The sequence below is a fragment of the Panthera onca genome, chromosome A3 (genome assembly GCF_046562875.1).
Source record: "Panthera onca isolate mPanOnc1 chromosome A3, mPanOnc1 haplotype 2, whole genome shotgun sequence".
NCBI classification, from domain to species: domain Eukaryota; kingdom Metazoa; phylum Chordata; class Mammalia; order Carnivora; family Felidae; genus Panthera; species Panthera onca.
Window position 1 is genome coordinate 27,195,423 of NC_138341.1, and position 27,172 is coordinate 27,222,594.

A 27,172-nucleotide genomic window follows, 5' to 3' on the forward strand; every position below is an offset into this window, starting at 1 on the left:
GAAGATTTGGAGTTGTAAACGAGCAAAAAAAAAAAAAAAAAATACAGAATAAAACGGTGCTTCTCAGGGGATGGGAGCTGGTAGAATTGGGAAGATGTTGTTTAAGGATGGAAGCTTGGAACTGGCAGGTAGGTAAGCCCTGGGGATCTATTGCATAGGTTACTGATGATTACAACAGTGCTGTGTTACAGTGATTATAGTCAACAATGCTGTGTTATAAACTTCAAAGCTGCTAAGAGGTTAGATCATGATTATGTTCACAAAAAAAGGAAATAATTATGGGACATAATAGAGGTCTTAGCTTACATTGTTAGTCATCTTGCAATATATAAGTATATCAAATCATCACTTAAACTGACACAATGTTATGTCAATTATACCTAAATTAAAAATGCAAACAAGAGAGGCGCCTGGGTGGCTCAGTGGGTTAAGCGTCCAACTTCAGCTCAGGTCATGATCTCACAGCTTGAGAGTTTGAGCCCCACATTGGGCTCTGTGCTGACAGCTCAGAGCCTGGAGCCTGCTTCAGATTCTTGGTCTCCCTCTCTCTGCTCCTCCCCTGCTCACACTCTCTCTTTCTCATTTAAAAAGAAAAAAGAAAGCAAACAAGAAACTACTTTTGAAGGCAGGAAACATGCCTGTGTGGGGAGACTAATTATTATAATAACAACAAACCTCTCTTACATTGTTACAAAGGGCTTTGACTTCGTTGTGGGGTTTTTTTGTTGGTTTTTTTTTTTTTTTGTTTTTTGGGGTTTTTTTTTGGTCCTCAGGGTAGTCTTCCCTGTAGTACACATACAGAAATTGATTCCCAGAGAGGGTAATGGGCTTGCCTAAGGTTATAGGTAATAAATGGCAGATCTAGGACATGATCCCAGGTCTTTTATTTCCCAAACTAGTGTTCTGTTCTATACACTACCTCATATCTGTCTCCTGTTTACCCAGGAAAATTAGAGAACAAAACAATATGAAGGTAACGAGGAAGACAAAAACGTTCATAGAAAGGAGAGATCCATGTGGGTGCGAATCCTCCCTTGCGAGCAGCAATAATAACGGCTCAGGGATTCTTGACTCTGAGATGGCAGGCTGCACCACGGATAGCCCCAATTGAGTTTTGCTGAAAGACAAAATATTCTTTTGGAAAGGTGAAGTAGGAAAGCAGTGATTCGGTACGATTAATGGATTGGTTTTCTGAGATCATCTTTGTCTCTTTATCTGGGATGTATATAGCATTGGCTCTTTTCCAGTCCTAAACAGCAGTGATGAGTCTTTGGGGGATGTGTAACATATTTTTGTAGGCTGCAGTGCTACTGCATATCTTGGTCAGACTTGACAGAGGGCGTCTGAGATCCTGAGGATTTACTGTACCTCGAGTGCAGGTTGTTCAAAACACTTGCCTAACTGGCTTCTGTACCTTACTTTGCCATGCTTGCTTTTGTGTCAAATATGCTCTGCCATCGTCTTTACTCTAAAAGACTGTGTATAACGAATAGTTGAGGGATAACCAAATTAATATCATGGTTGGGGTAGGGAATAATCTCATACTTTCAGGTAGCCATAGTGATGGAATATGTTTACTTCCCTTATCAAACGATGCTCATTCATTGAAGTTTGTGTTGACCACTAAGGAATTAAACGAGACTGAATGGCCTCTGAAAAATGACTGGCTTGCAGTGTTGAGAGATTCATTTCCTGGAAAGTACAGGAAGTAATGCAGGTGCACTCTTGCTCTGGAATCAACTCTGACCAGCCTCAAGGAGCTGATAGGTGAAGTAGAAAGTGGCACCACAGCCTTGGACTGACTTGTGTGAGGTCAGCCACTGAATACCCTCTATACCTCCAGAGGTTAGGCTTCCCAGAGAGGGGCTTCAGGCTGCCTGGTGTGTTCCCAGGACATGAGGAAGGGAAATTTCAAAAGGGTTCCTGACCCAGAGGAATTACATCCAAAGGCAATGAGAGGCTTTGCAGGTGGGTTTGCTGGCCAGTGGAAAGTTGTCTTTGTCAAATTGTGGAGAATGGAAAGTTGCCAGAGATCTGGAAAGAGATTAATGTCCTCACTTCCCCCCCAAAGAAGAAAGAAGGTGCAGTTCAGGAACTAATGACCACTGAACTTCATCTTAACCTTGACAAAGAACTGTAGGCTGCAGGATGCAAATGATAAGGTAAAACATTTTAAAAGAAAAAGATGATCGTAAGAATCAGCCAGGGCTCACTAAGGACAAATCATGTGTGGCTATTCTGACCGCCTCTTCTGATGGGCTTCTCAGAGGAGCAGGTCATGAAATCCTTTAGGCATGGCATGTTTAGTTTTCAACAGGCCTCTGTTACAGTCTCTCAGGGTATTGTAGATGAGAATGATGAATTTGGATTGGGTGATAGTATACTGGGATGGATTCATAAACTTTTGAATGATCATATCCATGAAGTGCTGACCGCATAAACCCCTAGTAATTCCCTTACTATGGGAGTTTTAATTAATTCATTGAATAGAAAATGTCAAATTATGTCCCAAAAGCCCATTGGTAAATTGTACTTGGGGAGATCAGAAGACATTTTTCTACAGACACCATACTTTTCATGATGTTTCCCTTTTAAGCTCATTATGTATATGCCTCATAAGAATTTGGTAATGTGACTTCTACAAAACCATGATCCTAATCTCAGAGTAAGATGAGTTTCGAACTCTAATTAAAAAAAAATTTTTTTAATGTTTATTTATTATTGAGAGACATAGAGTGTGAGCAGGGGAGGGGCAGAGAGAGAGGGAGACACAGAATCTGAAGCAGGCTCCAGGCTCTGAGCTGTTAGCACAGAGCCCGATGTGGCGCTTGAACTCAGAAGCTGTGAGATGATGACCTGAGCCAAAGTCGTACACTTAACCGACTGAGCCCCCCAAGTGCCCCTTGAACTCTAATTTAGAAACCAAAGGCCTAACCATCTCTCTCTGTAGCAGGGATTAGGGGGTGTGGGTCTTGGATGGTGGACTGAATAGAGACTACCTTGTTTCCCATAGCATTGATCTTCTAGAAGGTTCAGGGTAAGAACTGGGGGGGGGGGGGACAGGTGGCAGGCTTTCTGTCAATAACACTCAGGGCCCCACAAGTTTGTGTCCTTGACTGAATGGAAGAACACTGGAAACCATTGACAGTTTTTAAAGGAGCAACACCATTTTTTAAAAAGGTTTATTTTGAGAGAGGCAGAGATATAGCGTGAGCAGGAGAGGGGCAGTGAGAGGGAGAGAGAGAATCCCAAGGAGGCTCTGCGCTGACAGTGAACTATGAGATCATGACCTGAGCCAAAATCAAGAGTCAGATGCTTAACCGAATGAGCCACCCAGGCATCCCAGGAGCAACACCATTGATCATATTTGTATTTTAGGTCACTCTGGCTACCTGCTGGATAGTGGATTAGAGAGGGCAAGACTCCAAGTGGAGAAACAGACTGTGATGGTAACCCATGTGAGAGAAAATGATGGTAGTAAGAAAGAAATAAAGCAGGGGTATTTGAGAGATATTTGGAAGGTAGAATTGATAAGACTGGTAATAAATTGAATGTGGGGAAAGAGGGAGAATAAGGAATCTGGATAGGATGACTTCAATTTTTGACTTGGGCATTTGGATAGTGGCATAATGTATTGATGTGGAAAGCAGCATAAAGAAAACATGGGGAAGATCAGGTTTGGGTCTGAACACTCAGAAGTGCCTGTGATATATCAAGTGGAGGTGTCAGGAGACTGACCAACGAGGTTGTGGGGGTCTGCAGTTTAAGAGAGGTGTGGGCAAAAGATAAAATGGTGACTTTATTTCACTCCTTTTACGTCCATCAAGTGAGGCCACACCTTCCTACTCTATGGAGATTCTTTTTTTTAAATTGAGGTATAATCTGTAACATTAGATTCATTTCAGGTATACAACATAAGGATTTAGTATTTGTGTATATAACAAAATGATCATAATTCTAGTGAAAGTCCATCACCATTTATAGTTATGGCATTAAAACATTGTTTTTCTTGTGATGAGGACTTTTAAGATCAACTGTCTTAACTCTTAACTATGCAATGCAGTACTACTGACTCAAGTATCTTATAAGTTGCAAGTATTTTATAAGTATTTCATCAACAATAATCTGCACTCTTAATTTGCTTTGACTAGAGAAAATAATGGTCTTAGAAACTGATTTTGTTGTTATATTCTGCAGTCCTGTAAGTCACATTTCCTGATGCATGAATAACTAAAGAGAACAGTCCATACATTTTTCAACTTGTTAACATTTTTGAAGCCAATCCAGATCCTCGATGGGACATTTTAACGTTACTGTCTGGAATTTACATGCCTACTGTCTAGGCTCCTTCTGTCCCATTATTTACTTTGGCTCCAGTGTTTGGCTTCTTCTTTCAAGTTGTTTGTATTCAGTGTTCATAAAAGTGGACTCCGACAACCAAGAAAAAGATGGACAATGAGACAGTTTGGAAGTGCTATTTTTGTTGTCATAGAGAGTAGGGTCAGTTCAGTAGCAGTAAGTGATTTTCTGAAGGCCAGGTAGAGTACTCACGCAGTGCTAATTCGCCGGCTGTTCTCTGTTTGCATGTGAGACGTATGCCTGTGTGCTTGGTTGCTCACACACTTTTGCCTTATTTTGATAATACAGTAAAACCTTGATTTGCGCGCACGATTCATTCCAGAAACATGCTTGTAATCCAAAGCATACCAAAGTATATCAAAGCAAATTTCAAGAAACGGTAGCTCAGTCGTGATCATGTAACATTCAGCATCACGTCCTACTCATATTGTAAGACCTCGTTCGTTTTATCGAGTTAAATTGTGCTAGAAATGTTTGCTTGTCTTGCAGAACGCTCGCAGAACGAGTTACTTGCAATCCAAGGTTTCACTGTACTCTGTTTCTCGATATCATTGTCAGAAAGCCGTAACCCAGTTTTAATGGAATGTCATGCGAACAAATGCAGTCTGAACTGTGAAATGCTGAATTAGAACGAGATCTTTGTTAATGTGTTTGTGACTCTTTGCCTTTTAAGAGGGTGGAAAGCTTTACTGCTCTCAGGGTGAGCATTGCAAAATGCAATGGATGGAATCAAGAGCATTTTCCTTCTTATTGTTTGTCTGCCTTAGATTAAGATGCTGTGCGTTATTGACCGCCGTAAAATTAAGCCTAAATCATGATGTGGTGTGTAATTTTAGCACTTAAGTGGTTTAAATTGTTCTTCTTAAGGTTTTTGTTGTCCATGCTACACTGTGTGTCTTCTTACTGGGACTTACGGTGGACTTACCAGAGGTGCTCAAATGCGGCATAGAGCTCAAGTTTTTCTTTATGAAATAACAATATTCTAGTAGGAGATTAATGAATGCTGAATGAAATCAATGAACACGTAGATGATTCTTTTCTATATAAATGCTATGTTAGCAAACAATAAAAACAAACGTACTCCTAATTCTTCAGCGGTTTCTAGCACTACACTTAACTTGTGTTAATAGAAACAGGTTAAGGGATACCTGAGTGGCTCAGTCGGATAAGCGTCCAACTTTGGCTTGGGTGGTGATCTTACGGTCTGTGAGTTTGAGCCCCACATTGGGCCCTGCACTGATAGTGCAGAGCCTGCTTGGGATTTTCTCTCTCTTCCTTTTTCCTCTGCCCCACCCCCCACTTGGTGGCTCACGTGCACACGCTCGCTTGCTCGCTCTCTCTCTCAAAATAAAAAAATAAACTTTAGAAACAGGTTAAAAGGATGATCTTTGGAGTCAGGCTAACTGGATTCAAATATGAGCCCCCAGTTTCTAACCATGTGGCCTTGGACAGTCTGTTTGAATTTCTCTGAGACTTGGTTCTTTTGTCAGTGAAATGGTTAGCTTGGATGGCTTTTGTGAGGATTAAATAAGCATAAAGCCTTTAGTGCTTTTGTGCAGTAAGTGTTTGGTAAAGATTAGCCATTATTTTATCTGCCTCTGCAGTCTGTACCCTACCTTCAAATTGCCCAGTAGGCTTGTTGGTCCTCTAGATTGATTTTTATAATACTGATTCAATGCTATCTTTGAAAATTGTATCAGAGGTTTTTTCCTCCTTTCTGTTAACAGCTCCTGTGGTTTCTCTAGGTCATGAGTCCTATCCTTTCTTCAATGAACCCTCCCTTCCTGCAGAACTCATCAGTTCCCTTACTAGACCTTGATACATCTTTGATTCTTTGGAATATTTCATTTTGTAGAGGATGCTGCTCTAGAACCTCCCTCTCTTCTTTCCTCCCCTGTACAGCAAGCTTTCACTGAATTCATTCATAGACATCTTCAGTTCCTTTTTTGAGTTACTTTGCGGAAAGTAAATTAAGGCATGGACCTATCCCACGTGTTGTTCACACCTGAGCTGCCTTTCCTCCTTTGGGCTAATTTGAAAGCTTGTCTTAAAGAATCTGTCCTTTCTTTGAAGATGGACTATTTCTATTTTTAGCCAAATTCAACTTTATTTATGTTTTATTTCTTTTTTTCTCTCTTTGTGGTTTTTCCTCCCCCCTTATGCAACATTCTTCAGATGTGGATGAGTGTCTGGACCCACAGATCTGCACAAATGGTACTTGCTCGAACCTCGAAGGCTCCTATATGTGTTCATGCCACAAGGGCTACAGCCCAACCCCAGACCACAAGCACTGTAAAGGTAAATACTCTGATCGAATTTCTTACTTTTATTTGAACTGCACTTAAGAATCTGTTCGAGTAACTAGCTGAGAAAAGGGAACCAAAAAAAAAATGAATTATGCTGCCTGTCATGTGTTTTAAGTGAGCTACTTGGAGCACATTTTTGTTGGTATCTTTGAAAGTGACTCTTCGCTGTGGTTACATACAGACCATACGTACTTAGATAAAGGAAAACAGCATAGTTTTAGAGAGCATCTATAAACCACAGGTCAATTTTTCATTTCTTGTGGTTATAAAAACTACAGTTGCACATTTCTGTGAATATACTAAAAACCATTGAATTGTACACTTTAGATGAATTATGTGGTGGTGAATTATATCTCAATAAAATTGCCATTGAAAACCTTCATTGTAGAAAATCTAGCAAAGAGAAAAGTAAAAAAAAATTTTCTCAGTCTCATTCATGCTTAGTCCTATCTCACAGATATTTTCTATCACTTTATTTTTAATGTGCAATTTTGTAAGTTTTGTCACTTAATAGTATATACATCATGAGCATTTTATATATCATTAATAACTTTACAGACATTATTTTTAAAAGCTGCTTAATAGTGCAGTGTATTACTATTTCAGCATTTTCTTGCTGCTTATGTGTTGAACAACCATAATTTTTTTCCACCTTCTCATTATGTAAAAAAAAAAAAAAAGGATCATTTCTTTATTTATAAATGTGGAATAATTGGATAAAACATCTTTAATGTTTTTTTATTATTTTGATAGAATGCTAATTTCTAATTTTAAAAATATATTTTTTAATTCTAAAAGATTGAATATTTATTATATATGCTTATTTCTATTAATTTCCTGGAGACTTCTAATTATTACAACATTTATTTCATATTGCAACATGTATTTTGCACATTTTTTTCTTGTGTAAATTTATGTTACTATCTGTTCCTATTTATCAGGTTTTTAAATCACCATATATGAACACTTTATATAAAGCACGTGTGTAAACCTACGTACCTGTGTCTTTGTATTACAAATACACTTTTTTATGGCATATTGTTGTAATTTGTCCAAAGTTTCTCTAATTTCCTCTGCATAATTCTTTTTTTAAGTTTAATTTTTTTCTGTGGTCAAATCTGTGGATGGTTTCCTTCTGCTTCTGCTTTATACCTACAAGCATGCTCTTTCAAGGGGAGGAAAGGAAGAAATACGTGAAGTTTTACTTCTTTCTGAAGTGTCTCACTGAGAGTGAAGGATGTGGGGTGGGAATTAATTTCTCACTATGGTAGCTAGTAGTAAACAGGTATCTTACTCTCTTGTAAGAATTGTAGCCTCTCCCGCTGGCAGGAGCAGATTCCCAGACCTCTGGATTGGGTGGCTGACCCCTTACATGCAGGGGAACACCAGTCACCCCCAGTGGAGCATGTAGGGGGGCCTCATCTCCCTTCCCTCCAGGTCCTTTTCCTGCTGGCCCATGTCCACAGTCTTCCTACCAAGTTCTTCTGGTGATTTGCTCTGCAGCCTTGGATACATTAAACTTGGATTTCCAGGTCTCATATCATCTCTAAAATTCGGGGATTGGGTTTTTTAGAGGAATAACGCTCCAAGGAGACACATGTTGGGTGAATGACTCATTACCACTTTCTTACGCTTGGCTGCTGTCATCCCAGATGATCCTGCCCCACTCTAGTAAGGCTTCCCAGCGCCCCAGAATTCCCACCATCGGCTGATGGCAGCCATAGAAACACTCATTTTCCGCTCTGTGTGGCGCTCTCCTGGGCTGCTGCAAAAGCTTCTCTTCATCCTTCCCTTCTTTCCTTCCGGGTATATCAAGGAACCTGCATGTTCCAGGCACTGTGTTCAAATGCAGATGCTGAGAGGTTTTAATCTCTCAAAGCACTTTTATTGGCTGGAAAAGACGCAAACCTACTACTATAATTATAGATAGAGGACCACATGATGAAGTTAACGTTATCGGTGATGTATTACAAAAAAAAACCCTGTGAAATCCAAATGAAGTCTGGAGCTTAGTTTAAAAAGGAGGAGTGTAGTATATCAAACCCTCATTCAGTCACTCAGAAGCTGTGTGGGCTTGGATAAGTTTTCTTAATTTGCTAAGGCTTCCTTACTCATCTGCAAAAAGGCAACAATAATGGTACCTACTCAGGTGATGTGAGGATTGCGTGTGGTAATACAGAAACAGAGCTCATATGGGGAGAAGGAGATTATGTCGGGACAGAGAGTGACGTTGTTATGCACCACATTAAAGGTGTGTACAAGGCTCTGTTAAAGCCAAGAAGTCTGTGGCTAATCCTGTGTGCACACTTCTGGGAAAGCTTCACGGAGGTGCTGCTGTTTAACCTTGGTCTGAAAATTTTGAATATGGAGGGGAGAAGAACTTAGGAGGAAGAGAAAGCAACACATAATCAAAGGTTGGAGGTGTGAAAGGGCTATTCTCTCCACGTGGCATTTAACCTTGGCCCCTATTCCAATTTTCCTTTGCATTATGGTCTGGGATAGGATCAGGCAAGATCCCCATCTTCTGCTCTGGAAACCTGCATACGGACTAATTATTTTCCTTACTCCCAGTCAAAGCCTACCCTTTTTATAATAATAAATCGTATAACATCCTTTCTCCTCTAATAATTTCATAGTCTTTTCCAAACTACATCAGCTCAAAGATGTAAATTCTTCCCAGATCTTAAATCTATCCTTTTTCCGGGGTGCCTGGGTGGCTCAGTTGGTTAGGTGTGTGACTTCGGCTCAGGTCATGATCTCATGGTTTGTGGGTTCGAGCCCCACATTGGGCTCTGTGCTGACAGCTTCGAGCCTGGAGCCTGCTTCGGATTCTGTGTCACCGCCTCTCTCTGCCCCTCCCCTGCTTGTGCTCTCTTGCTCTCTCTCTTTCTCTTTCACTCTGTCTCTCAAAATAGATAAATATTAAAAAAATTAAAAATCTGCCCCTTTTCCAATATTGCAACAACTGCCAATTTCACCTTAGTGCTAAATATTAACTTTGTTTTCATGTCGCTAAAGGTCCTGAAAACTTTTTTTCAGGTTGTAAGCATATCATCTAGTATATTAAATCAGTATTTGTTTCTTTATATCTTTTGTATATCTGTGTCTTTGTTATCTCTTTATACATTTTAGCACTGTATGTCCTAAATTTATAAATACCTAGGGATAGTCTCTGTTTTAACTCTGGGCTGGATTTGTCATAATAATATGTTTAAAAAGCCCCTTAAAGAAATCATGCTTGGTGAAAATGATACTTTCTATTTATCTTTTGGCACAAGAGAGAGAAGACTTTTGTCCTGCATGCCTATTTTATTAGAAAGCGTTCTTTTGTCATAGGAATTTTGTGCCTCATCAGAAAAGAAAAAGGGGTTCCCCTTTGGTCATCTTAAAGACCCAAAGATCACCTTACTCAAGATAACTGGATTACCTCAAGTTGTTCCAAATGTGTGTGTCATTACTTAAAATGAATTACTTCTGACAGTATTCCCAACATAAATGAGTAACTTATGTAAGATGTCTGCTTGGACAGTGCTTAGAATGGACGGTATATTTTCGCTGCAGACATCTTCACATGGGAATGCTTAATTTGTCATCTTCTTTGAGAAAGTCAGAAAGAGTCCAAGGCACTAAAAATGTTGTCAGACGTTACATGAGATCCAACAGGCTACACGAACTGTTGTTGGTCTTAAGATCTTAAGCTGACATCTCAAGTATTTAATTGAATGTGCTGAAAGAAAATATGGTGTAGGCTGTTCTTTGCTGTCGACCCCTCCTAAAGCTAATAGACTTAGAGCATTTGGAAAGGTAAAAAATAATTCTTCAAATGAAATTCAGCTCACTTATTTTGTTTCTCTGTTGGCAGTCAGGACTTACTGTGTTGTGATGCCTTTTATTTATAAATAAGTGAAACAAAAATTGCTAGTGAAGTTAATTTCTCTTAAAAAATTAAAAACGATTTCATGAGGTCCTATTACAGTAATAGTGTTGGGAGCTATTTCAGGAAACATGGGATAATCTGACACCTTGCTTCTATCAGGATATAATTCAAAAGATTAATGCTGCACGACAGGATAAGAAATACAACTTTGATCAGGAAACAGATAATTGTTAGTAGTACTTGAGGGGAGGGATTGCAACAAATGGAATTCTCCTGGCAAAAACTTTCAGATGCATTTTAAATAATAAGGTATTTTTAGGGGCGCTTGGGTGTCTCAATCGGTTAAGCATCCGACTTTGGCTCAAGTCATGATCTCACAGTTCATGGGTTCCAGCCCTGTGTTGGGCTCTGTGCTGACCGCTCAGAGCCTGGAGACTGCTTTGGATTCTGTGTCTCCCTCCCTCTCTGCCCCTCTCCCACTTGTGTGCACTCTGGCGCGCACTCACTCGCTCGCTCTCTCTCAAAAATAAATAAGTAAACGTTTAAAAAATTAAAAAAATAATAATATATTTTTAGAAGAAAACAGTAGTTAGACATTGATCTTTAGGATGTGGTCTTATAGCTTGATTTGTAGTCTCAGAGTTTAGCTAAGATAGAGACCTAATATAAAAAAATTGTCCTTGTTTATATTTACAGATACTGACGAGTGTCAGCAGGGGAATCTGTGCATAAATGGGCAGTGCAAGAACACTGAGGGCTCCTTCCAGTGTACCTGTGGGCAGGGCTACCAGCTGTCAGCAGCAAAAGACCAGTGTGAAGGTAGGAGTGTGGTTACGTGACCTACTGTGATTTTAGTTAGAGGCACCTGCCCTGAAAAAAGTGTCCTCCGTGAAGCGAGTGTGTCTTTCAGAAACAACCTGGATGATTGCTTAATGGTGCAAGAAAGCAAGGGACCTCAGCTTAAGTCAGAAAAGTCCATAGCACAGGATGGAAAAGGGCTAAATTTGAAAAATAGGGTATTTGTGAGCAGTGGCTGAGCATTAATATTAGGAAGGAAAATTATTGCTCTCTGTGTAATTCCTTACTGCAGAAAATCAGTTCCATTAAATTCATTTGTAAGTTTTACCTACTAGGATTTCAGCAATTAGAATGTTACTATATCAGCCCAGTATTAGTCTGTGGAATGTTAATGACCTTAGTTTTTGTGTGTAGTCAGCTTTTCACAATTTTTCCTTTTTAAAAAAATTTTACCAAACAAGAATTTTCAGCAAGATTGCAATAAGTAGCATCCCCCTGATATCACTGATAAGGCTTGTGAAATATATCCTGTTCCCACCAGTGATAATATTTTGGACCTTGCTGTGGTTGACCTTAGAGTAAAAGTGTATGTATTTCATTGAACCTTCTGCAGAATTACTTTACTTCTCAATAAGTATATGCTTCCTGAGATTGAAGATATTTATGGTTTCACCTGTGACAAGTATTAAGTGTCTTGAGTTTTTGAAAAGACAGATCATTTGAATTTCATTTAAGAACAGAATACACACTCTACAAGGCCAATTTGTTTATTATTAGGAAACAAATCCTATCCATGTCTATATGTAAACTTTGAATAGTGAGTACCAATCTCTCTTGGGATGCTATTATAAAAGACAATATGTGATGGTCCTATAACGAGATCTACCAGTATTATCAGAACAGTCCCCAATTTTCCCCTTCTTGAACATGGAAAGACATTACAATACCCAGTCTAGAAGAGAAGAACACACACAAGCATATCCATGTACACAGATAAATTAAATAACTTGTTCTGGATTCTGCAAGTCTGTCTCAAAGTATTTATACTTTACTTTGTGACTTTTGACCTTAATTGTTAATTAGCCAAGCATTTATCAAATGCCCATCATGCATAAAGTACTGCAAATGTATATATAATAAGAGAAGCCTACAGATAAGATAATCAGGCTATCCTATTCAGCATCCCTTATTTTGAAGAGCCTGTGATGTCAGTACCAAAAATAAGTCAGACACATGCAAAACCACCCACCAGATTATCCATCGGGGAAAACTGATTTTAGGTGCCAAAATGCCATGATAATCAAATTGATGCTGTAAGCAGAGTGAGGAGAGCAGAGTTGTGAGGGGTCGCTGTGAAAACTGATGTTTTTGTTAACTCTTCTAGAATCACATTGCCAGCAGTAGATAAATGTGCTCAGATGTGAGGAACAAAGTCTGTCAACAGCAACATGAATTAATGCTTGTTCACTGTAAAACACTAGATCATTTAAGTAATAAAGGATGTGGTAGACATAGTCCCTGCCCTCAAGAAACTTAAAATCTAAGGGTAGAAGTAAAATAGCTGAATACGTGTAACGTATTGTTGTGTCTTCTATTGTGTGGATAGGACACGAGTGTGCTTTAGCCTGAGCTCAGGGTTGAGGTTACAAAACAAATCATCTCTAAGCTGAGGTTATGTGGGTTAAGGAAGAGAGAGATTCAGTGGCAATGTAGATGTCAGACTGGCTGGGAGGAGGGAAGGGCCATTAGATTTGGCCAGCAAATCATTCAGAGAGAGAGAGGGAGAGAGGGAAAGGAAAGAAAAACTAGGGAAGTCTAATTGCTAGGGGGCTGACAGGTATATCCGTGAAAAAGAAATGAAGACATTCATTGACTTGACACTTCGGCAAACTTCTCCTGTACGGGAGACCATGAATATGTGTACATGTATATGTACATGAATATAGTGATGCTATAGTACATGAATATGTGATGCTATTTTCCAGTAAAACTTTGTTTACAGTAGTAAGAAGTGGGCTGTAGTTTGCTGACCTCTGCTTTAGATTATTATAGGCATAAATGCTTTTAAACTCAAGAGTGTTCTATTTGAACCTGTACAAGAGACTCAGGAAGCTTCATTCAGGTTTATAGATAATAGCAAAGCATTTGCCACCCATCAGTAAATATTGGGATGAATATGTGCAGATTCTTAGCTCACAGGTTAAGATTTTAAGTTCATCTGGATTTTCCCTACTGGAGGATTCATGACCTTTTATTAGAGATCAGTTTAATGAAGAGGCTAAATTAATTATAAATTAGATAGTTTATAGACCTTTTTTTACATGCATGATTAAAAATATTTTTAAAGCACCACTTCTACAGTTTCTTTTTACCCTCTGGTTCCTAGATATTGATGAATGTCAGCATCATCATCTCTGCAGTAATGGACAGTGCAGGAACACAGAGGGCTCCTTCCTCTGCATTTGTGACCAGGGTTACAGAGCATCCACCCTTGGAGACCACTGTGAAGGTGAGAACTGCTCTTGATTGCAGAGTCCCAGAGAGATCTGGACATCATCCTGGCTTCGCTTCTTGAATCCAACCTTTGGACTTCACAGTTGAGGACATTAGGTCCCTGGAAAAACATTTGCCTCATGGTCACACAAATAATGAAAAGAAGCTGGTAGCATGCAGGCTTTCCTTGTACTGCTTAGAACTGTTTTCTAGAAGAATTATGCCAACTAAAGGAGTAAAGAATTGAATTAGCCTTAGCTTCTCTCAGCTTTAGATGGTTTCTCCTGGGTATATAGTTCTGAATGGTAACACCTTGTGTATGTAGGTCCAGCATCCAAATAAGTAAACACAAATTAATTTTCCAGATTCCTGAAAAGTTTTTAAGAGCTAAAGTTTAATTCAGTTTTGAGCGTTTTGCCTAAATAGGTCTAAAAGATACGCCAGGTATACAGCATGGTGTAATTGTTAACTACCTACTACACCACTGCCTGGCCATGCCTCAGAACCCCTGGGGTGGTCTGGGCTGCAGGGCTGGTCTGTCACCAGCCTGTTCACATGTGAATTGTCTCTGCTCACTGTCTACCCAACTAACCATTTTTTCCCAATTTATCCTCTGTTGTACTGCAAGTAAGCCCTGTCAGTTGTGAAACCAGGAATGTGAGCTTGGCAGGGTTGTGTCTCACATGGAGAGTTAGAGTTGTGAGTGAGGGTCTGAACCCCACTGTGGAGAGAAGCACATGAGGTTTTTAGTGGTTTGTGACACAAATGCCACATATTTGTGGCACAGTGTGTCATACATTGAAAAATGGCTATGATAGCTTTCTCATTTGTCAGTCCCTGTTGGTTGGGAAAGATCCGTTATACTTTATAGCCTCCTGTTTTACTAACCAAAGAACTTTGTGCCAGCATGGACAACCTTTCCGGAGGGCAGTTGGGGGCAGTTTCAGAGGCCCTAAGATGTTGTTACTGCTGAATCAGCAAATCATCTAGGATTTGATCTTAAGATAATGGTGTTCTTTAAAGGGCTGATAACTCCAGTGAAAAGTTATAATTAACATACCTCTTGATAAATAGGCAAACAAGTGATAAGCCAAAGTAATGAAATTTGCTTGAGAAATCAGGTATTGGGAACTCCAGCACATATGGGTGGTTCAACATGGTGGCTTTCCAAGGTGGGAGAAGAGGGCGTGTAGCTGGGAGCTAGTCATGAACAACCTATTCCAGAAGTAAGTATGTGACAAGGCACATGCTAAGGCATTGAAAACCTAAATTGACCCCCAGCATCTCTCCTGCCCAAATCTCTGACCTGGCCAAGAGGGTAACCAGGCCATTGATTGGTCCTCAGTAGAAGGTATGCTCCTTTTTTTTTGGCTGTTTTCATGTGTAACCGTCTCATCAGAAGTCCGGAATTTTTATTCTATCAACATCAGTTGTGTGAAAAGCCAAACAAAAGCTTTTTAGTCAATTTGCTCATCATTGTTAATATATATTCAATAAGAAAGTTTCTTTTGGAGTATATAATCAGTCCTTTTTCTCTTAAAGTCAGGGCTCATTTCCCTAGTGTTCTAGGTTATAAATAGGACTGGAGTCTATTCAACTAATTCAGTGCTCCCTTTGAAACTATAATAGCACTTCAGCCTGCTAATTCTCAACTAGTGGCGTTTCTGACCCTCCCCAGTGTTATGTAGCTGTAATTAACTGAGCTGTTACTGTTCACACCCCTCTCACAGCTGTGGGAGGAAGAACCGTCTTTCTTGTTGGCTTTTGTATTTACATGTGTAACTTTCCTCTAATAACTCTGGCAAAGGCCTTGTTTTCTTGCAGTGTTACCCTACAATTCTGCTGGCCTTCTCGCAGAGTCAGAATCCCAAGGATTGTGCTAATTTCTGTGTGTTACTTACTCCAGCATGCTCGGTAGCCACTCAGTCTGTGAAGGGTGGCCTCAGCTGTCCTGGTCATTAGAGGCCTTGGCGTCGCAGCCATCGAAGGCTCTGCCTTGGACATGTTCCCCTTCTAGATACAGTCTCTCCTTCCATACCTCCCTTAGCATCTTCCTTACCCTGTCACAGTGTTTGCTCCATGCTAGTCCCTTGCAAAACCTGAGAACGATACAGGATTCACTCTTTCTGTGGCCCGTCTCTCTTGGTCTTCTCTTTGTGGACCAATCCAAAAAGGTGAGAAGGAGTGCTAGTATTTGTTTCCTATGACACTTCGTTCCAAGTCAGAATCACTCATGTTTTCACGTATGCATTCATTCAACAAATACCTGAGTGCCAAGTTTGTGCCAGGTACTGACTTGGGTACAGGATATACAGCAATAAACCAAACAGGCAATTTCTGCCTTTGTGGAGCTAACATTCTAGTGAGGGAGTTAACGATGCACATGATAAACAAGTAAAACATATAGTTCATTAAGTGGCAGTAAACACTATGGAGGAAAATAAAGGAGGGTATACAGGGAGTGTGGAGGGAGAGGGGTGATCTTACAGAGGCGAGCAGAAGTTTCTTTGAGATAATGGCATTTGATTATTTATAGGAAGACCATTCCGTTCAAAGGACTAGCAGATGCAAAGGCACTGAGAAATAGGCTTTGTAGAAGAGACCAGGAGTTTAACTTGCGCACTTTAAGTTTGGGATGTCTATAATGAGTATCCGAATGAAGATCTCTGAAAGGCAGTTGGAGCTGTGCATGTGGAATTCAGGGGTGAGTCCTGGGTTTGGAATCATTAACATGTATAGAGATAGTGTTTAAGCCATAAAATTGGAAGACATCACCAAGGGAGTGAGTATGGCTAGAAGAGAGAAGGGGTCCAAAGATGGAGTCCTGGCCTCTCATTTATAAGTGAGGAGGAGAATAGGAATTAGCAAAGGGGATTGAGAACATGTGGCAGGAGAGGAAAGAGGAAAATCAAAATCTAAGAGAAGAAAACACTTCAGAGATTAGGGAGTCATGAACTTTGACATGAATGTTTGACACACATTGCTGCTAGGGAAGATGTAGGCCAGGACTGATCATGGGATTTAACAGGGTAGAGAGTCCTGGTGATTTTGACCAATGCAAAGGATTTAGGATTTAGCAGTGAAGGAGTAATCAAGATTAACTCTTGTTTCCTTAAAGCCTGTTGCCCAAATCCTAGAAGGGCTCTGTCTATCTTTCATGCCACCCTAGGTGGTGGTGCAGGACAATCCCGTGTTGGGCTCTTTTAACATTCAACCTACTTTTTTTGTTGTTGTTGTTCTTTGAAGATCTGAATTCAGGTCTGAAAAAAATTTAGATTAAATCAGACTCTAATGCACTGAGTTTTCAAATCTATACAGTTATTTATAAACACGAGATATTGTTTCTTTTTCTCACATGTTATTTCTCTTAGATTTTGAAAAATGCATGAACATGAAATTATTTTAAAGTAGTGTGAACAAAGCTGATATGCTTCCGTTATGCTAAGGCAAACATCTAGGTAATGGAGTATTTCTCTTGTTGATGAAATGCATGTTCTCAGGACTCTCCTTCATCTTTTTTGAATTGGGATTTTTTCACATAATGCTGATAATCAAATGTGCCTTTCCTTGGTTATCTCAGTTTCCTACAGAACACAGAAAGGTAAATCACAAAACCAGCCATCTACTCAGCACTCATTAGAATAGCTGTAGAGCTGTTAGGATAAATATGGAAACCCGGAGCTCTTACGCCTGCCTTGGGAATGTAAAGTGGTGTAGCCACCTTAGGAGGCTGTTTTATCACAAGTAAACTTACTCTGTGACCCAGCTACTCTACCCCTAGGAATTTACTCAAGGAAAAGTAAAAGCTTCTGGTTACACATAGACGTACACATGAATGTTTATCAAAACTTTATTCATAATAGCCACACTGTAAACAGTTCAGCTACTCATCCTAAGTAAATGGGTCAACGAATTGCAGCACCTTCATATGGCACAGTACTAAGCAATAAAGAAGAGAGAGCTGTTGGTACACACAGTGACTTAGATCAATCTCAAAGACACTGGGCTGATCAGAGGAAGCCACACAGAAAAAGGGCACAAGGAAATTTTTAGGGTGATGGAAATGCCTACACCTTTTTTTTTTTCCTATGACTCGTCCAGTTGATTCATTTAATGCATATTTTAAGGCAAAGATTCATAGTAAAGTAGCATTTATCTCCATTTGGCACAGTCATTATTGAAAATAAATCAGAGATTTGGGGCTTATAAATTATTTTCATAGAATTTATATCTAAAAGCCTATTCTCAATTAGAAATCTTTTAGAAATCTTGATTTAGCAAGGGTCAGTTCGCTGGTGAACAAAATATTCTGTGGCGTATTCACATTTCATGGGGACACTTATGCTCTTACCTGTCTCGTGCATAATTTTCTTTTAGTGTCTCTTCCATGGCAGTTGTAACACTCAAGGCATTAGATTAATTATGAATGGAAATTTTAAGGTCAGACTGGCAAAAGAGTCAAAGGGAAATGTCACAAGCCTTATGTCTGTAACTACAGAATAGCGTTCTTACAGAGATCTCTCACAGTTCCTTAAAAAATGATTGCATTTTGCAATGATAGAAGAATCCAACAGTGATCCCAGCAGATGTAAACCGATACAGAAATGCCTGTACCTTGATTCCGACCGTGGTCACAAGAATGTATCTACATTTGTCAAAAGTCATCGAACTGGATTCTTAAAATTAGATGCACGTATTGTGTATAAGTTATACGTCAGTGAAGTTGGGAAAACACACTAAAGAAGAAGTGATAACCCACTTCAGTTGTGACAAAGTCACATCGGCTGGGTTTTATTTTTAGGATCAGGATTCAGAAACATTTTGATCTAGGGGAAGCATAAAACAAGTATAACTTGTTTTTCTTTTGGTGGAATAAAATTATAAGCTGCTTTCTTATTTCTCTTTTATTTGACTCACGAATGGTACAGGAGCCAGTTAGTTAAGTGGATTGGGTTCTATGAGGAAAATTTAAGCTGGTGTGCCAGCATTTTGAACGAGACAGCGAGGGAGGTTGAGACTACAGCGGTCTCCATGTTCACTTCTTCCTGGAACTTCTCATGCATTTTCACAGCAATCATAATTATTTGCAAGAAATGCCATCCTATGCCAGAATTCTGAGAAAACAAAGACGTTTTTGTTCCTCAGCTTTCTGCAGTGCTAATAATTGAAATCCTGCACAGACAACAGAAGAGGGAGTCATGGACTGTGTTAGGGATAATGAGCTCTGACTGGAAGTAAATGTGGTAATAAACAGCCCTCTTGAAAGATCTGCCCAGCATTCATGCCATGAGGGGGGTCATTAATTGTCTCACACGCTCACAGTCAGAACTCATTATTGGTAACGTAAACCATGTTTAGTTACACATATGCTATAAATACATACATTTAAAGAATCCAGTCAACCTCAAACCTATTGGTGATAGCTGCTGAGTAAGTGGCTTCAGTGAAGCTTTTGATCTTGCTGATTCCCTTTCCCTCCAAAATCTCCTCTTCTTCCCCTCCTCCACTTTCCACCCTGCTGTCCGGGCCTCAAGTAAATCCCTTCTGTTGGGCAAAGCCACCTTTGTTTTTTTATGATACCTCTTCTCTAAATCCATGTGACATGTGAAGTTGGTACCATTCTTTTGACAAGCGATTATATATTTTGACAACTCTTAGCTTAAATTTTTTTGAACTTATAAAACAATGTGATATTTCGTGTTCATTTTGATTAATATAATTTGGGTTTCTTTGAACAATCATTTCTCTTTGTGAGCATGAATCGTGCCAAATACTTTCAAATTTTTCTTGTAATGCATAATACAGGATCTTGTATAAATAGATGCTCAAGATATTCTTAATACGTATTTGAAGAATCTTTTTTATTCCCTATTATCACCAAGAATGTAAACAAGTAAATTGTTTAGTACAGAGTTTTGACTTTTCCTCTTGCAAATTTCATTTGATGTTGAAACTTTACGTATTGTTCAAAGCCAAAATCTTTTCAAAATACTTCATTTCAAAAAACTCTGATAGTTAGAAATCTGTCCTCCATTAAAAATCATGTATTGTGTGAGATGTAAAACAATGTTCATTTATGTGATTTTTATGTGTAAGGGTAATGTTTAGTTTTTTTAAATATAGTTTATTCCACCTTTAAAATTATTTTAATTGACTTATAGATATCAATGAATGCTTGGAGGACAAGAGTGTTTGCCAAGGAGGAGACTGCATTAACACTGAAGGGTCCTATGATTGTACGTGTCCAGATGGATTCCAGCTAAATGACAATAAAGGATGTCAAGGTATTTCTCTGTTTTTTAAGTCCTAATTTACGTAGCTGTTCAGTTCTGTGATGCTTTCTGAATATAGTCTGTGGCTTTACCCATTTGTATATAAATGAGCTGTGCCAGTTAATGGTATTAAAATATCTTTCTTGGGTCTGCATCAAGTATGAGAAGTTCTCACTTTGCACTGCACCATGGTAACCGAAACTCCTGCCTTTTGGAACTGTGTGCCAGCTTTGCAAGCTATCGTGGCAACTGAGGTCACCTGTACTTTGCTGTTCCTTCCACGGGCCAATCTTGGTGCTATATTATAAAGTCTGGCTTTTTTATGTCCTTCGTGGGTGTATTTCATTTTGTCTCATTGCTGGTATTTATCTTTCCTTGTCTTGATCCCTGTTTTATCCAGTATCCAGCTTTTCCTCTTCCTAAAAAACCTCATTAATAATTTGGTTAAAAGTATAAAGGTATAGAAGATAGGATTTCCTATTTCTTCAAAGGGCTATCACAGTTCATCTCCCAAACAAAGGTATAGAGGAGACAAGGTACTAATAAGAACACAGCACCAATCACAAGAGCTTTAACCAAACACCTACTATGTGCCGATTACTGTAGGTACCTCAGGGATTTTTAGAGAATCGAACAGGCAGCTTTTTTAAATATCCATTTGGTGCATGAGTAACTGAGGATCAGGGAAGTTAATTAGCATGCTCCTCCCTAATAAGTAGTAGAGCTGAGATTCGAATCCAAGATCTTTTTCTGCTGTTTTGCTCTACATTGCCCTACCGATTATTACTTCATTTATAGCCAAAATAAAGAAGACTGTGAGATTCAGTGTTTTCCCCCCAGTATAGCACAATGAGTTACCAGTAATGCTGCGACTAAAAAAATCAGATTGTCTAAACACCCCCTCCCCAAGTTTTCCTTTACATTAGTCTTCATAAATCCATGCCTGTTGTTTCCATTGAAGGCTCTCATTTATATTTACCTTTATACGGATTCATTTCTGCTACCTTGGATAAATTTTTTTTTCATCATTGTCTCCCCTCCATTACTATCCCAAAGTACATATAAGTAAAGGATTGTTAGAGTTCCTCTTTATCTACTGCTACTGGACATGAGTGACTTTCTTATTGTAGATTGTCATCAATTGTGTCTCCTTTCACATGCCCCAGATGTATAGTACTTGACAGGGTAGATGGTCTGTACTCTCTACGATGTGGTACTGAAATATGACTCTACCCTGTGTCCGTACCATTACCCACACACCCAGCTGTGTGTCACTGAAATACAAAAGACATGAGCCCTGGCCTCAAGATCTTTTAAAATTAATTTACTCACTGATCCCAAGATTTAACTATACTGTGATACCCTCTATTTGTTTGCCATCTTGATGTAGTAAGGTGAATTTAAAGTGTTTAGTATTTCCAATGCAGAAATTAAATGTGCTTGGATTTAATACAATAGAGAAGAAATATTTGAATTATAAAATTATGTGTGAATATTTCCATTTTGGAACTTTTGCATCTTAAAATGGATCTTGGCTTATATAAAAATGCCAAGAGATGCCCCCTAAAAAATAACTGTATCCTGCTTTTATTATAGACATTTGGGTTTAAAAGTAATACTTTCTTTTCTAACTCCTCGTTCTTTTCTAATTCCTTTCCCCCACAATGTTTTGACCTGGTAGAGGCAAACCAAGCCTTCTGTGAGTGGATAGTGATTTCATATTGCAGATTTCATAAACTTCTAGAGTCAAATCATAAGGAAGTAATTTAGTCATATGATTTATTAATTGCACTACTGTCTTCTCTCAGTACATTAAATTTGTGATTTGATATCAAGTCAAATATGTCACTCCTCCAAACATGTTTTATGAACTCTAAATCATTATTAAATTGACTTCATGCTCTGTCACATTGGTGATTCTTGTTTTCCAGAATAAATTACAATGTGTGCTTGAAAAACTTAAATCCACAAAAATGAAAAATATTCCTGAAATGGGTTTTAGTAATGTTTAAAGAATATTATCTATGAATTTGCTACATCACCCACCTTCTCTGATTAGAGGCTGTTTACAATGGCATGTCCTAAATGGCATGTCTTAAATCCTCTCTTTTGGCTGTGTCAGTGGAGACAGCCTGGTGATCTTTCACTCTGCCTGAAGTCACTGGTCTACTTCTGTCTAGTCTCATGGCTAGTCACATTCTGTACATGGGCATAGATTTCAGAGTTTGTTTTAATGCTGACAATGTAATTGATGCCAGTGCTAATAACCATAGGACATATTTGAATGACCATGTGTGATAGACGTAAGCTTTAAACTTTACCTAACGATCTGAAGATAGTTCCATGTTCAGTAAGGCATTTTCAGTTGGAAGTGTAATAGTCTCTTCCCCCAGCAAAATTAATGCTGAGATACAGACAGCATGGAAATTCCATGTTAATAGTCTGTGTAGGAATGTGACAGCGTACATTTGAGATTCAGAACACACTTCAGTTTCGCGTTTTGACTTACACATGCCAAACTGTGAATTTCTGTGGAATCTCGGACCCATGAAAGAAACCCAACTTAAATATAGTCTGGCTTTCAGCTGAGTTACTAGCAGCATAGTTTAGAAATGCCTCAATAAGTACAACCCAAATTGAATGCATATGTTTCTCTAGTTCCAGATACTCATGTTGTTCTTTTTTAGCGGTTTCCTGGAAAAAAGTCTGGGAATTCGTCTTCAGTTCCTGTCATCAAACTTTTTAGACAATTATTTGTTAATCAGTGACTTCTCTTGAAGCAAGAACTTTATGCACATTATTCCCTGTGCAGAGTTGCAAGCTGGCAGTGTTTAAAGGGCCAACATTGAGGCATAGGATAAAATAAGCCTATGGATAACCTTTTGGGTTTCACCAGATGGATATGGACCTTGGGCTTGACCCCTAGGCCAGTGGAACTTTATTGAACCTTGTTGCACAGATAGAAGTAACTCAGGGCAGCAGATTGGGAAGAAAGAATACAACTAAAAGCCCACAGAAGGTCAGAGTTAAAAAGAGGTGACCAATGTAAGGTATTACCAGTAAGTAGAGACCAATCATAGAAGGTATCAGAGATTTTATAAAAGAAGTGAAGAATTTCACAGAGTGAAGTCACATTGAGAAATAGTCTAATAGAAAATGATTCATTGCTCTTCCTTGAAATATTTTTAAATTAGTGCCAATAATAAAAATGGGGGAGTATTGTTAAGAAAACATGAGTAATTCCTGCTTGGTTTCTTATTTTGATTCAGTGGTGGTTAGGCCAGCTAGTGCGAATTACATGGCGGATGGAATGGTGAAGAGTTAAGGATTAATTCAGAGAAGTGAATAAATCAGTGATACTGCCAGCATTTCCGTCACACAATGAGATGAGAAGGTAAAAGGAAGACCACCTGCATCCTGGATGCAGAGAAAGGGATGACTTTCTGGAGGAGAACTGTAGGGTTGATGGTTCGGCATGTTCAAGAAGTCACTAGGAAGGGCTTATAATCCATACCTTTCCCATGTGCCCATTAAGCTTGGCAGTTATTTGTGTTGGCTCCTGCCCCCCGTTACACGGTGAGCTTCAAAATGGCAAGTGCCCCAGCCTGTTCAGCCTTCTCATAGAAAGCATTCAGTAAGTGAGGGGCGCCTGGGTGGCTCAGTTGGTTAAGTGTCCGACTTCGGCTCAGGTCGTGATTTTGCGATTCATGGGTTCAAGCCCCGTGTCGGGCTCTGGGCTGACAGCTCAGAGCCTGGAGCCTGCTTTGGATTCTGTGTCTCTCTCTCTCTCTGCCCCTCCCCCATTCTTGCTCTGTCTCTCTCAATCTCTTCCTCACAAATAAATAAACATTAAATTTGTTTTTAAAAAAAGCATTCAGTAAGTGTTTTTAATTAAATTAGAGATGGACTTCTAGAAAGATGTATCAAGGGCCTCTTTACCAAGAGGTAAAGGAGGGTTTAGGAGACTCCAGGAAGGTAGGGCAAAAGCCTTACTAGGGTTCCTGCCTGCAAGGTGCCAAGAACCTGTGATAGTATTCATGGCCCCAGTTAACTAAGAATTCCTCAACCAGTCATGGTTTAATTAGAGAATGAACATCACTGAAATTTTGTGGTGGGCAAATATTCGTAATATACTATGAATGTGCTGTAGTAGGAGTTAGGGACTCCATTCAACTATGCAGTTCTCTTCAAGGGGCAATCGTTGTAATAAGAGACACAGCTGAGTAAAACAACGATTAAAACAAGTGCAAATAGGTAGTTGCCTGTGTAGGTACCAGTGTGATTAGGTGAACCATTCTCCAGGATTGTTGAGGTGGTCAGTGTGAGCACTGCTATCCAAAATAATTAGGACTAGTTTGATGAACATTTCACTTTCATGTACTATCAGTGTTTAGGAGTGAATCATGACCCTGGCCATGAGAAGCATAATCATTCTTCATTCAGGACAAGCAGAGTATAAGATGGCCGACACAAGTTTATAGCATTATTTGTTCATGAGTCTTAATAATCATAGCCAGTGGGGCACCTGGGTGACTCATCTGGCTAAGTGTCTGACTCTTGATTTCAGCTAAGGTCATGATCTTGTAATTCGTGAGATGGAGCCCCACATCAGGGATTCTCTCTCTTTTACTCTCTGTCCCTCCCCTGCTCATGCTTGCGCTCTCTCTCTCTCTCTCAAAATAAATAAATAAACATTATAAAAAAATAATCATAGCTACCACTTTTGGCCCTTAGCTGTATGTTAGGCTCTGCACTAGGCATTTGATCCTCATTCCCTAATTGCATCATCACAAAGCTGTGCAGGTAATGAACACTTCCCTGGTCTGAAAGGTCTTCTTTTTCTTATATTTTTATTTCTTTTATCCATTTTCAACCAAATATAGATTGGAGTCTATTTCATTTATATATTCGGCAGACGTATGTAAAGTGCCACTTGGAGCCAAACACTGTCAATAAGATGTGTCCATCTGTGCCCTCAAGTTCACATCGGGGCGCCTGGGTGGCTCAGTTGGTTAAGCATCCAGCTTGGCTTGGATCATGATCAGGTTCTCTGCTGTCAGCGTGGAGCCCACTTGGGATCCTCTGTCTCTCCTTCTCTCTGTCCCTCCCCCACTCACACATGCGCATTCTCTCTCAAAAATAAAAACTTAAAAAAAAAAGTTCACATCGTAGGAGAGGATGGGGTGGAGGTGGCGTGCTTGGTGTTAGAACGGATTTGTGTGCATGGAAATGGAGGAGGGCGAGGGGAACAAAGCATGCTCACTGATAAAGACTATTTCTCAGAGAAATTTTTTGTTAGAATGTTTGTAAGCCTCCAACAGATCTTAAAATTAAATGGGGGCAGGGGGGGAACATGGGGGGGGGCCTCCAGGTTGAACCTATGAAAGCGAAAATACTCTTTGTGTAGATTAAAAATGGTTGAACATTGGCTTATTCATATGATTTGACCTAAATAGTTTCTCTCGTAAAACAATCCAATTTGTGGTCTGGTATATATACAGACAGGATAGTTGTGCCACAAAATAAGTGTCTGACCCTTTTGTGATGGATTTGCTTACTGTATGTCTGCTATCATGTGAAACCAAAGGAAAAATTTTTTTCACGTATTTGGAACTCTTTTCAATTCCAGATATTAATGAATGTGAACAGCCTGGACTCTGTGATCCTCATGGAGAGTGTCTAAACACAGATGGTTCTTTTCACTGTGTCTGCGAACAGGGTTTCTCAATTTCAGCAGATGGCCGTACATGTGAAGGTAAGATAAACCATAAGGGGTCATGCAATTAATTCATGTTAAAGCAGAGAGGAGATTGCTTTCTATTTAAGCAGGCAAAGACTGGAGGACACCAAGAGATACTCATAATTGAAGGCCTCAAAGTATGTATGCATAAAGGTGACTCCTGTCTGCAGTCATGGCTCGGGGATTGCTGGGGTTCACAAGTAGGATAACCTAAGGTCATGCTGGTGAAAATACTCATAGATGATTCCTTTCTGGTACTGAATTAATTGGTTGAAATGTGCAGGACATGATGATTTTAGGTACACCTGGAGGAGACATCGAGCAACCTCCCTGATGGAAATCCGTCCTCTGCCAGTTTTGATTAGGGGTCATATTGATCATCCTCATCGTTGTAAACATGTCTTGCATGATTTTTCTACCACTGTTAACAGAGATTTTCCAGGTATTTCTCTAACATCCTTAGCTCTCAGGCAATTTTCTTTCCCATGGGTATTTATTATCGCCTTTAAAGTTAATTGCGGTAGAAGACATTGAGATAAGCATGTTGGCTCCCTATTTGCCACCTCTGTGTGTTTGCAGGGATCCAGCACTGTTCTTATTCATAAGATGTGTGTTCTTCATGATTTATTATAGTTTGATACATTGAGGAATAATTCATCTGAACCTTTTTCAAAGTAAACACAGGAGATTCCCATAATCGTAATTTCAGTCTGTCTCTTTGAGAGTTTAGGTAATCAAAACCCAGCTGAAGTTTTAAAGAAGTAAATTACAAAGGTTCTGTGCTGGGCTCATGATAGTACCGAAATTCTTTGCCCTAAAAAAAAACAGCGCAACAGGAAGTGCCTGCTCTCCTTGCTGGTACCACAGTGGAGTCATGCCGAGGAACAGCGACCAGGGTCATCTGAAACTAATTATTATATTGGGAAGAATAAACTGATCTTATAAAAAGCAGGAGATTGTTGAAATTGCTCTCCTGCTGAGTAGACAAAACACTGATGCCAGATTTGGCTTCAAGCAAAAGAGAGATAGTGCGGGGTGCGGTTTGAGCGAGCAGATTTTGAGGGGTTTGGAAGCCATCAAAAGTTGGGAAATGGAGAAAAACATCATTAAAGGTGGCCATGAGAGGTTTGCAAGGAAATCCATGCTGCAGTGATTTGAGCTTTACATTAATTTTATATTTCGACCTTAGGATGAGAGTTCTTAAGAAATATACCACATGAACACATAAATGTTCTGCAGAGACTGCAGCGTTCCCTGGCAGAGGGTCCAGGGTGCTAGCCTATCTGAGTCACTGATGACACCCGACACATGTTTTCCTGCATTCCAG

General features: G+C 39.4%; 1 protein-coding gene across 9 annotated transcripts in view; it reads left to right on the top strand.

Annotated features, from left to right (window-relative positions):
- Nucleotides 1–27,172, top strand: part of LTBP1 (latent transforming growth factor beta binding protein 1) — a 401,303-nt gene that overhangs the window by 298,986 nt on the left and 75,145 nt on the right. For all 9 annotated transcript variants that reach the window (XM_060652208.3, XM_060652235.3, XM_060652189.3 and 6 more), the window contains 5 exons: nucleotides 6,535–6,657; nucleotides 11,239–11,361; nucleotides 13,727–13,849; nucleotides 19,995–20,117; nucleotides 25,735–25,860. In XM_060652208.3, the coding sequence (XP_060508191.1) occupies nucleotides 6,535–6,657; nucleotides 11,239–11,361; nucleotides 13,727–13,849; nucleotides 19,995–20,117; nucleotides 25,735–25,860 (618 nt within the window). The remainder of the gene's footprint in view (nucleotides 1–6,534; nucleotides 6,658–11,238; nucleotides 11,362–13,726; nucleotides 13,850–19,994; nucleotides 20,118–25,734; nucleotides 25,861–27,172) is intronic.